This window comes from Ixodes scapularis, unplaced genomic scaffold (genome assembly GCF_016920785.2).
Source record: "Ixodes scapularis isolate PalLabHiFi unplaced genomic scaffold, ASM1692078v2 PGA_scaffold12__126_contigs__length_90152505, whole genome shotgun sequence".
Classification (NCBI taxonomy): domain Eukaryota; kingdom Metazoa; phylum Arthropoda; class Arachnida; order Ixodida; family Ixodidae; genus Ixodes; species Ixodes scapularis.
The window spans coordinates 81,657,455-81,670,431 of record NW_024609838.1 but is presented as its reverse complement, the minus strand read 5'-3'; the positions used below and the strand labels follow the sequence as shown (position 1 = coordinate 81,670,431).

Genomic DNA, 12,977 nt, shown 5'->3' with positions numbered 1-12,977 from the left:
CTCCATGAAACGAAAAATGCAGTTCAATACTCGGTTTTCCTGAAGTCGAAACCTTTCCTTAGGATTAAAGAAATGACGAAGATAAAAATAAAAACGAGCGGCATAATCGGGAAGGGGTATACGCGCTTCCCTTCTCATCCCCATACCCTCTCCCCTGTTCCCCTCGATTGCACTCCCATTGCCAGCCTCCGTCAGCAAATCCAGCAAAGCGGCGACGAGCAAAAAGGGAGTCGCCAGCATTCGATCGGCCATGTGTCGATCGTCTGCTCCCAACCGCCACGGGAGGGCGCACCGCCGATCGCAGCGCCCTCACGCTCCCCCAACGTCGGACGGCGGCGTCCCCGCAGAGCGCGCTGCGGGCGGCTCCTGGCGTCCCGAACCCAGGTTGTGGCGTCTGGCACGAGCGTCGGAGGGACATGGCGCGAACGTGGTTCTTGTTCCGTCCCGGGCTAGGCGGCCCCCGGTCCGGAGAACCCAGTTAGGAAGTGGGCCCCGGGTGCATGGCGGCGATGACGTCGTCACGGGGGGTCGGGGACCGTCCAGCGATGCGTGGTCTTCTCGCTGACAGGTCGTGCGGTCGGCCAAGCGGCGGCCGCCGCCGCTGGATCGGGATTACACTACGCTGCGTCTACTGCTGGTTCGCTTGGATCGCGGCGGCGCAGTCCGGCGTCCCAGGTAAGGAACCGTGTATCTTTTTCTCCGCTTTGGACTGGAAGGGGGCGAGTGGAAGCGACTTGCAGCGAACGCCCCCCTCGAGGTTTCCTGAATGTCCAGAGGCGCGAAGCCTTCGGCGAAGCACGTCAGTATCAAACAGGCTGTTGGAAATGTTCAGTATACATACGGAATTATTCCGGTTCTCATTACCCCAGTGGCTATTTCGAATTGTAGAGCTACGCTACCTGCTGTCGCTGATCAAATGGTTCACGCACCGACTCACTTCCGCAATGTTTCCCTAAGTTTCCCTATTCGAAGACTGCGTACTTTCCAGGAGCTACTCAATAAACCACTGGTACTTCGAGCGCTCTTAGTTTCCAATTGATACCCCAGTGAAACGCACGTATTAACCAGATAGAGCGGAAAGCAGACACTATGGTGTATCACTGTTCAAAGGCAGGTGTTTACACTGAGAACGCTACTGAACGCGGTTTTCGTTTCCTGCTAGGACTATTTCTCCCAACGTAGTACGAAACGGATCTCCCCATCGCGTCTTTTCACTTTTAATTTTGTTTGTTTTGTATTCCCGGAATACACGGAGTAGCTTAACGCACGGCATCGACGTTCGTCTGGTAGCGTTTCGAGGCCACGGCTGTCCGATCGCGCGAGTTGCATTTGCTCGGGGGAGAAGACAAACAGAGCCAAAGAAAACAGCATAGGGAGGAGGAGGAGGGGGGTGCCGCACGCGCAGTGGAGCAGCGCGCACGCGCAGTCGCTTTCGACGGCGGCCCGGCCGCGCGCTGGCTCATTAATAAAAGACGGTGGTCCGGCAGCGCAGAGCCAGAACTCGGGGTTCTGTCGCCGCCGAGAGGCCCCGATGGCTCAGGGCCCACCCGCGGCGGGGGGCTCGTTGCCGGCCCATTTGCGAGGCGCTCGGCGCGAAAAAGACACGACCGTCTCGCGGCGCCGTTTTCTCAGAATCGGCTTTCTTCGCTCCTCTTTTTTTTGTTGTTGTTGTTGCTGCGGGATGTTTATGGCCCTCTTGACAGGAGGAAAACGCGTCTCTTGGTTCCGGGACGCAGCAGAAACGGACGGATTTGTACACTTTGTCTGCAAGATTACAACAGACTGTTCCCGTCTTTTCACCGATTGATGCCCAACTTGCGTTCCGATCTCGCTGTGAACCTGGCGAAACCAACCTTGAGGATTAAAGAATATACACGACGTATCCTACTGACTTTCTAACTACCGTCGTACTGCTAAACTCGGTTTCCCTTTAAATCCCACCGTGCCCGACGCTATAATCTGATGCAGCCAGAACCAGCTTTAGCGTCATCCTTTTATTCGGCATCACCTATACTAACGCCCCGTTATACATTTCCGATTGCTTAAATCACCAAAACAAATTGGCACTTTTCTATGTCATAGAAATACTTTCTTTTACCTCGTTCATTAGTCACATTTTCGTAGAATTAAACCTCCTTCCCCAACAAACTGCTCTCGTTCATGACCAAACGGATTTTAAAAATCTAAAGCTGAACACTGCAGAGGGCGTTACCATCCGATTGACTTCGTTCAGGCGCACGTGATGGACACGGAGCCAAACTTCCGAAAAAGTGTTCTTTGGAATATCGGCACATCCAACATACGCGAGGGAACACCAACAGATCCCTATAGGTGCCTTACTATCCTTGTAAGCGCAAGGTCTACGTCACGTTACAAGAAGAGTGACCAAAACATTGCCTACTTAAAAAAAAGGAAAGAATGTCCTCTCGTTTAAAAGACGAAGAAGTTGAAGCGGTGACTGCCCCATACGACTTATAGTAACCCCGTAAGAAAGAAAAAAAAAAAAAAAAACACGGCGGGATTTATTTTTACGGTTTTGAGGTTGAATAAGTTTCTTTTAATTCGGTCATTTTACTCAACCAGACAAATCTCCGACAAAGATGTTTACATTCATGATTTTAAAAATGCCTACTTCAACATTTTGTTTTCTTTCGAACCTTGATTCAGCGTTTTTTTCCCCCTGTATGCTCTCTGCGTTTTATTGCACCATTTCTCTTTGTAACGTCGTATAATCTTTAGGGTAAATAAATAAATAATACATAAATAAAGTAAATGAAAACGTCGCTGCGATCTGCGGTGATTGGTCAAAAAGCTCGCTATGATGGTTTTAATCGTACTTGTCACGCTTTCATCGAAAGGAAGTGAAAGAAATGTCGAATAGTCAACTTTGACTGCATTGGTTTAAGAACGCAATGATTCCTCGCTTGCACCATGCAGTTTACACGCGTGCCGCCGTTCCTCTTGCCATTCACAACTGATAATCCTGGTTGTGACTTCGCTTATGGTGACGTCACAGTTGTGACATCTCCAGGGGGCACCATCAAAACACCTCGTCTCCAATGGAATCTCTTAACCCCATAGAAAGAAACATTTGCAGTTATTGTGCTTCTTCATAGGAGCAGAGTACCTGATCACGTATATCTATTTTAGCGAAAAGCTACGAGAACCTAATTGCGGATGGTTGCAAATTCTGAACCCTGTTCCGTTAGATTTCATTTCAGCCTCAACCACAGCCTTCGAGTTACCTTGCGTGACAAAAGGTGGTATTGCTCCGCTGCATGGAACGCGTTTCCACCTGTTGTGTTTAGCGCTCCATTCTGCCCATGCATCCAAAATGTTCCCGAAGTGGCAACAAATAACGTCACAAAAGACGGAGTGTCGTGCTGTGGGATGTTACGCTTCTGGCCGTTAGGTGTCGAAGTTATACAAAAAATTATACCTGCCTCGATAATTCCGATGAACCGGAGGAGCAAGGAATGGGTCGTGCTTGTGTTATGCCTGCGTTATGATTCGCTATGTTTGGTTGCGGGAAGCTTTCGGTGGGTTGACGAGGTACTTAAAGTTCGGATAAAAGACTACTCAGAAAAGAAAAAAAAAAAACGAAAAAACGGCGATTGCGTGGTCATGGCCACTGTCTTTGTCTGTGCACTGGGCGACACTGTTATTCGCAAGGACATAAAATCGGTGTATTTTCACATTTCACTTCGAAATGGTATGGGGAGGAGTCACATTTTTTTCTTCGTTGAAACCGCGAATTGGGACAGTTGGTTCTAAAACATGGTGGGCAATACGCAATAAAAGAAATGAAACGAGGACAGAGAACAAGGTGGCTGAAAAGACTGAGCCACAGGAAAAGGACAGATGCATTTCCGAAGGTGTTGATGTGTCAGTTAAGTCCTGTCTTGTGTGCCTTCTTCTCTGTCCTCATTTGTTTGCCGTAATTCCCACCACGTTTCTTTCGCTTAGGCGAGTGCCCCAAACGAGCACTCTCCATTACACTACTCGCAATATTTGACTAAAATGGGCCCAAACGGTCTTTTATTATCTTTGTAATATGCATTGACTCTAATAAAAATCACGGATAATTGATTGATATGTATGAAAAACCTTCGCAGTATAAAACAAAAATATACAAAAAAAGTCGATCACTTGTTCGTATTAACAGTGTCGCGCTTTTTCCAAAAACTTGATTATATCGAGCAAAGCTTTTGCGGATGTAGGATTGTTATATCTACGTAATGATCCGACCTCCTTCTGGAAACGCTGTACATATTTCACGATGACGTGTTACGTCCTTCTCTAACTTGGGAGTGGGGCACGGACTATCTGCAAACAGTTCATCCTCTTAGACCCGGGTGTTCCCAACGGGCCACATAAAAAGATTGGGAGGTTGGATATCCTAATGCGCGAGGCATCTTCGCAAAATGGCCTTTCCTCGCTTTTCGTCCGGGCGCGCCATCTCCAAATCACATTACCCTTTTTACGCGGGTTTTATCGAGATTTCAGTTTCTGGCTCGGCCGTATAGATACCAATGAATAACCGAATCAAATATGCATTACACCATTTATTTAACATCAGAAATTCGTTAGAACATTTGTGGTTAAGATATCACGCAATATATGTTTCCGCGATGGATGCGGCATAGTCTCAAGATGAGAGACTTTTACGACTTTAGATTTTGACTCGGACATAAAAATTGAAATGAAGCAATGTAACGAACGATCCAATAGGTCGATCAATGAACCGTCTATACCATTGTTTTAAACGACTATAGTTAGGATTGTGGGAGCTGTATAGTAAGTTGGGCAAGTGGGTATTGAGACGACATAATAATAAACACCGTACAAAGTACTGGGCAACAAGAGGGAGGCGCAGAAAACACGAGTCAGCGTTTCTGTGTTCCATGTGTCTCCTGTTCTTTGTGCGCTGTTTGTTTTTATCCTGTGGGAGCCGCTGGCTTCTTTCCCCTGAGCAGGTGTAAGCTCCGGACGTGTCTGTCTGAATCGTCGGGCTTCTAGCCAGCGCGTTTTGTATCGAGTTGAAGAGGGTTGGCCACCTTGCTGGCCTACTCCCCCTCGCGCTACTCCAGGGGCGTCCCGTTTCGGTAGGTCCGGGACAGATCGAGCGGGACGGTCGGGGTTCCCATCTCGGGGTGGACGGCAGTCTGAGGAGGGCTCTGGATTGAGCTTCTGCTACGACGGTTAGCGGAGTGAGCTCCTCCAACCGACGACCCGCTCACGATACTGGCTCTCAGGTGGACGAGCGCGCCGGGGCCGTCTTGTTTCGGAACCCTTGTTTCCCAGTAAACTTTGTTGGATACCGCGATCATCGTCGTTGGTATGGACTTTGCAAACTGGGCGTGGCGACCTGCTTCGCTGGTAGTTGTCATTTTCCGTAGTAGGACGGAGATCCGGTTCCCTTTGAGCACCTGCCCTCGCGCGTAAAGATACGTAGCCCCCACATGATGTAACAGAAAAAATAGAAAAATTCGGCCTTGTTTGACGAGGTTTGCGGTTTCCAAACATCAGCGATAATTTTGCACTGTCGCACAGATTTCAATTTTCAACTGACATATGGGTAGAAGATAAACCATAATAAGGAATTCAAGTAATTAACTGGTTAACGACTTACTAAATTATATTAAACGAATATGTTTTGGACGTAGCCAAATTTCTTTCGTTCCTTGAAGGCTCCCGGTCTCGAAACGCACTGCTGCAAAGATTTCCGTTTTTTTGAGCAAATAAATATGTGCGTACTACAAGCAAACGACATAATAAGCGAGTCAAGTAATAAATGATTTAATGAGCAAAAATTAGATATTTATTATGACACGTCTGTTTGCAAAAGCCATACCTAATGTCCGTTTCTTTTCTAAACGTGGTATGTTGTATGTTCGCAATGAATAAAGTGATCTGTGATGGAGTCGGCGGCAATATTCGTTTCCTTCTCGAGTTTATTTTTGTCACAAAATAATTTGTTCATTACTTGAGATGTCTCTTAATCTCTGAAGGTTGCAATTTCTAGCTTTAGTTGTCCGGTAGGGGAAGTGAAGGCCAACATTTGTATGCTTAGTGCATACAAAAGGTTGTATTGTTCACGCAGGACTTCTGTTTCTTTTGCAATCCGTTTGTATCGCTTTATAATACCGAGGTTATCTTTTTTTCTCTGGAGAGCCCCCAAATAGACCCTTTGCAAAGCGTGCAACAACGTCCGCGGCACCGAAGGGAATGTCGGGAACGACTAGTCGCCAGTTAATCGTACAGAGATACTAACGAGGTGTTCTACAGATGTGTGCGAACACTATTTTGTTGTTTGTTTCTTGTAAGGCGAGGCCCGCTAAAGGCGCCGGAACTAGGCCTGATTTTCAAAACTTCCAAACGGGCGCGCGTGAAGAGCGTCATAAATTATGGGAACATTCTGTAGTCTTTGTCCTTGCTCCCACAGCATCTACCACGCGAGACTGAAGATAGCGAGAGAGATGAAGAGATAGATAGAGAAAGAGAGAGAGAGAGAGAAGTAGAGCAGTTGCTCGTCCGTCCTCGTCCACTCGCCTGCGTACTTTCTGTTGCCTCCAAGGTATATCTGTAGTCTGCGATCAGAGCTCTATTCGGCACAGAAAGAAAGTAAAGAATTGCCAGCGACCTCTATCGTTAAAGTCATAAATGGATAGAATGCAGTATTTAAGGAGCAATTATTTACATAAGCTTAGAAGGCATTCGAGCTTTTTGGTGTAAATATACTTTTAGCAGATCGAACAAAACAGAAATAGGAGGAGACAGAGACGGGCATGTTCTTCCTTAAAAGATTGTGCCTTTTTGTGTCTGTTTCTGTTTCACTGATGTATAATTTTGTCAGCCAACGCAAATCGGTGTTTGCCTTTTCAGTGGCAATAAGGTTGTAAAGGCTGGTTCACACATTGAGTCAGCGCTGAGTTAACACAAAGAAGAGCGCTTATGCAGAGGTGACTTCGACCTAACTTAGCAGTGACGCAGCACTGTATCAGCACTGTATTACTCTTATCCCGTATATTCAGCGCTGCACCAGCATGGTCAGCGCAACTTCCATCCCTGACTAATAGTGCTGAAATATAGCTGTGTTGTGTGTGTGAATCAGGGTTGGTCAGTGATCCTCTAAAATGTATTCGGAAATACTGGGATACATAGCAAAAACAGTTAAAATACTGATGCTAAAATTCATCCCTTCAAAAACATACCTATACGTAATGGCCCGGTGCTTTTTGTTTCTGACAATCTAAAAGCAGAATTATTATTCGTCTCAAAATATTGGGCACAGGGAGTACAATGTACAGCCTCCAGATTCTTTAAGGATATCGCGCGTACGCCTTCCGGCCGGTGGATCAGCGCCTTATCGCGGCGTGAAACAGCTAGTTGGGGAGGCTAGGGGTGTGCCTTCTGCCACACATCTATAGCGGCCGGTCTGCGTTTGCGCGATATTGTTAAAAAATCTGTAGGCTGTAGGCTTGTGAAGCCCCTGCTCGCGGTGACATCAACGTTTTGAACCTACAGATTTGTCGATCAACTGAGGCACCTCGGAAGACATACGTTATCTTTGCAGAACAGGGAAGGAGTCGCGAATCTCAGGGACCTAAAGTTAGTAGAGCTACCACGTGGTCAATGATTCCTCAAACATTCTAACGATACGTTGCGCCATGATCGTGTCGCGATACAAGGAACACACGGCAAATGAATTCCGTTACCGAAATACAGATACCGATTGAAAAAGCGTATCGCGATACGGAAATATAAACGCAGATATTGTTTCTAAAAGACTATCGTGACACATTTGTATCGCGATACTGCCCAACCCCGGCATAAATAGGCTAACTAAATGGCGGAGCCAGAGTATCAGGTTCCCTCTTCTTTCGCCGCCAACTCCTCACTGGCGGAGAAGAGGTCACGTACGCAAAATTTGACGACAGCGCTTCAGCGAGGATGAGACTTTGCTAAGCACTGGGTTCGTGGCGGGGCATCATTTTCTCTCTACGTTGCGCAAAATGCGGATATTACACTGAAGTCTGACGAGCAGGAAGCATCTTGAACCTGCTTGTAATTAGATATCTGTAGTTGCGGTATTTCTATAACGCAAAGCGCGGTTTCAAAGTGACCACGCAGAAGAAGGCGACACGACAACCCACGATGAAAGCAAGCGCGCCATTTTTTGAGGAATTTGGGAAACGCACAATGACGCATGAGCGACGGTCGCGTTTCCCGCAATACTTGGTATCAAAACTCCGATACCGTCGCGATTCTCCACTCCGCGCTAGTAATAGAAAGGAAATGCTAGCCAAAGCCCCTACAATATAGGTGACTCAACGTTTTCGAAACCTACTTAATTTCTACTTTAAGTGTGACCGAATCGCGCGGGGGGATCAGCACGATTAACGGTACATGTTCCGCAAAGCAAAGCATATAGAGTTACTCTACGTGTGAAAAGTCCTAAGCGACACGAAATCGAATGATCGCCAAGTGGGCACCCCCCCTTTGCCACGCGGAGGCGCTGCCGTCGTCGTGGCGATCGTTGGGGAAATTTCTGAACCGTTGGACGACGGGGGTCACGGCGTCGCCAGGCCGCTATATACGGTCCGGACCCCGACGAAAGTCGGCCCCTAATTTCCCAGGTGGCTGCCGGGCCGCCGAGGCGTCCGGCCCTGCAACAGAGTGGCGAAACTGGCGATTTCTGGATGTGGGCAGGTTCCCCTCGGGACGCGCTCCGAAGAGGCGGGTTTTACCGCGCGCGCGATTTATGCGGCTGTTTTGTTTGTTTGTTTTCATCGAGAAATACCTTTTAGGACGGTTGGGAAAGGGGACGGGGATAAGTGGTCCGAGAAGCGCCGGAAACGGAGCGCGACGAGAAATGGACGCGATTCGGGTTCGAAAAGAAAACGGAGAGATTATGTGAGGAAAAAATACCGGGGGCATTAAAGATCTCGAAAATGCTCAGGACCAAAACGCATTTGCTGTACGGGATTGGTCCGTCGGAGCGTAGCATCGGCTGCGTTCGGACTTATTCATTTCAATTTTAACACTATCAGCCCGGTAGGGCTATTTCAGGGCTGATATCGCAACGTAAAAAACAACAACAACAAAAAAACACAACATAGATTTTTACCGGAATAAATAAATACACAACTAAACAGTTGCGAAAAAAAGCCAACTTCATGTAACGAATAATTAAAGAACGTATCCAGAATCAAAAACAAAATATCAGAAGAAAACAAACAAAATCGTTTTGAGACAAAAACAAATGTCACTGCCAAATTGCAATATGTAGTTGCCATGAAACAATATTTTCGATGCATTTTAGAGATTTGCTCGGAGATATGCACGACGCAGCTTTTATCGGGTAAAACATTCCACTATTTCATTGTTCTAGTGGAGAAACTGGATTTAAAACAGTCGTTACGGCTTGGGAATCAACGTGCCATGGCGATGCGTCGATGATAGGTTTTTGCAGATTTCAAGATCATCGGAATAATTATTTTCAACGCGAATATAAATAACGTGGAAAACATATATTAACCTATAAAGCTTAACTCTGTATCCAAGTGATGGAAGTTCGGCAAGTTGACATGGTTAAGTCGAGGAGTTAATCCGGCGATATTTATTAAATATGAAACGGGATGTTCGCCAATAGATTTTCTCCAGTTTAAAACAACTTTTTATGATAGGGGGGGGGGGGGGGGGGGGTCCTATACGATTTCGGCATATTCAATATTAGGTCTTAGAAAAGTTGTATAGGCGAGTATTTTTATTTCAGGTGTTCAGCTATCCAATTTCACCTCAAGCACCACTATGTTTTGCCAGTCTTAAACCTTAGTATTTATATTCATTTACCTTGTTAAGCACGCTACTATATATGCTCCAATCATAATGCAAACTATTTTATTTTCTCGGTATTGACATACAGACTGATTCTTTTTCCGGGTTCAGCACAATTTGACATTGGTCAGAACAGTGTTTTATTCTCTGTATATAGCAGTTTAGCTTGACCTGGTCGTGCGGTGTTTCTATTTTATTGTGAATATTACAATCGCCAGCGAATAGCTTGATGGGTACTGAAATGATGCTGTGCAATTAATTTATAAAATTAAAATGTAGAAGGGGCCCAAGACACTTCCCTGGGACACATTTGAATCTACTTGTGAAGGACGAGATTCGGGCAATCGAACTTCAGCATACTGTTCGCGAAAGGAAAGGTAAGGCGAAAGCCCATTCGTGACGACTGTTTTTTTTTTTTTTTAATTTGAGTTCATTTTTAGTATCAGTTTTGAATGTGCCACTTTATCAAGTGCTTTTGCGAAGCCTAAAAATTACTATATCAGCTTGACCGTGGAGATGCATAGTTTGTGCGAGATCCTGAACTGTTTCGATCAGCTGGGTTGTTGTAGAAAGCTTTCTGCGGAAGCCGTGTTGAGATCGGAACAACAGCTCAGATTTTTCAACATATTAGGTGTTTAGATATTATATGTTCAAGTAGCTCAGAGCACATGCTAGCGAGTGAAATGGGGCGATAATTACTGTCGTTTGAAGCACTCCCCCTTTTGTGAACCGATATGATTTTTGCACGTTTCCATACGTTTGGGAAGTAACCAGTTTTTAAATATAATAAAAAAAAAAATATCGAGGTAAGGTATTTGAATACCCACTTTGCGTGTCTTAAAAAAAGATAATTAGGAATTCTAACTGGCCCCTTGCTTTTTATAACGATGTTAGGTAAAATGTTAAAAACTCCTTCATCGTGTATTTATATGTTCTTGATAGGAGGACTATTCTGATATGTAGTGAATCATGGCAACGTTTTATCGTCACAAGGAAAAACAGAAGAGTGAAAAAAAAATGAATTTTAACGTTTCCACTCAATTTCGATTCATACCGAGATCACTGTCACAGCAGGGTTTGGCTAATGAATTAATGTATAGGCGAAACTTACCGGGCGTCTCGCAGAGAGATGTTTTAGGCGTTATATCTAAAAATATCTTGTAACACTCTTTCACAAGCCGCTTTAGTTCTTGGCTTATGTGGCGAATACTGTCCTTATTTTTAGTTCGTGAACTCGCCTTCCGCTTCCGCTTGAGTTTTCGTTTGGCTTGAATAATTTCTCGAGTAATCCGGGAATTTGTTTTTTTTAGTTCTTTTACTGCTTCTTGAATACATGGCTCAGCACACCGCATAGTGATGTTTGAAAAGAACTCCCAAAGCGCGTGAGCGCTAGCGTTTGATTGATAAAGAAAAAAAAATTTAACCACTGTTCCAGACAATCTAGAATCGTTACGTTATCAGCTGACCTAAATTTCAAATCAGTCTATCGATAATGATCGCCAGAAGTACAGGGGCTAATATTCAAGGACAGGTGTGTCAATTCATGGTCAGATAGACTCTCTCCAATTTCGTAATTACAAAGAAAATATTTCAACCGCTCGAAAACACAAAGTAGGTCTAAAAACGATGGCGTTGTGGTACATAATAATTTGGTGCAATCTTTTACGATCTGGGTTAGATTGTAGCATAAAGCAAGTTCTAATAGTTGGTCTAAGCTAGCGGCTTTGATTGCTCCAGGGGAATATATAAGCCAGTCAAATCCTAGTAAATGAAAATCACGTAATAATATTATATTACGTTTGTGACTAAAATTTCTATCCATACGATTTATTAGCTTCTCTAGTACATGAATCGACGACTTGGGAGGTCGATATGTGCCTCCAATATATACTGTACGGCTATTCAACATAATCACATACTACAATGCCGGAACAGCACTCACATCACTAAAGATAAAAAATACCAGACTAATATTTGTATTATATTATAGCTTGGCGGTATGAACTCAGAGCCTAAAACATCCTTATGAAATCTGGTTTCTGTACTTACATAATATCAGGTTCTTGCTCTAAGATGGTACTTTCAAATTCTACCGTTTTGTTCGAAGTACTTCTTACGTTCATATTCATATTTTAAAGGAAATATAATGTCTTTGTTTTAGTCACTCATTATCAGCTCATTATAAGCTCCCGGAGGAAAATGACATTTGTGCCTCTTATTAAAAATTTCATTCCAAGCATACAAAACATAATTGAGCCTGATCTTATCAAATAACAGTTTGACTTTGGCACCCTTTCACCTTTCTTCTGCAGTGAAGTTCCATATATATTTTTTAATATCTACAATTCTTTTAGAAAAGTCTTCATTAGTGCTTATTTGGGTACCTTTAAGCTTAGAGGAGTTCTTCAAAATATTAAGTATTTCCCTAAACTCCGCAACCATCAGTATAACAGGGCGATCCTGACCCGGCGTCTTTTTTCCTAGTTTATGTATTCTTTCAATATAACTAGGGTGTGCATTTTCCGGTTTTAACCGAAAAACACCGATAAACATCCGTCGGTGACGAAAATATAAAATCGGTTAAAACCGAAAAACACCGGTGGTTGGATATTTTCGCCCTGGTTGAAACCGAAAAACACCGGTCGTTGCTAGTTTCCGACCTAGCAAAACCCTTTCCCCGTAGAGGTTCGTCAAACGTGTTATCTTGTGGATCCTGCATTCTTCCAGTGTTTATACATGGCTTGCCGGTGGCGTCAGTCCGCCCTCCTTTCTGGGGGTCAAAAGCGTCTAGTGAACGCAGTGGAAGCTAAGCTCTCATACGCCTTTCCCCTATTGTGTCTCCCATGGCCCCTTTTGTGGAAAAATTAACGCAGTGGAGGGTAGGCTCTCACGTGCATTTTCCTCATTGTGTCTGGCCGAGTGATGTCGGCGCAAGCCATGCATTCAGAGGTTGCTGTGGTTCCTGGAAGACACTGCCAACGTCCGTGTCGTACTGGAGCGTGCGTTTGCATAATTGCGGGTTGAAAACCGCAAAGAACGTGCTGCCATAAGGGCAGCACGTTCCTTGCGTGTAGATGGAAGCATTAAATTATGCTTGCATCTACTATAATAACCAAGTGTGAGAAATAGTTGCTTCC

At 44.8% G+C, this 12,977-nt stretch overlaps 1 protein-coding gene across 1 annotated transcript in view; it reads left to right on the top strand.

Moving 5' to 3' along the window:
• Positions 1–321: 321 nt before the first annotated feature.
• LOC8043879 overlaps positions 322–12,977 on the top strand; it is a 390,627-nt gene continuing 377,971 nt past the window's right edge. Inside the window, exon 1 of the mRNA XM_042289248.1 lies at positions 322–675. Within this exon, the coding sequence (XP_042145182.1) occupies positions 501–675 (175 nt within the window). The 5' untranslated portion in view covers positions 322–500. The remainder of the gene's footprint in view (positions 676–12,977) is intronic.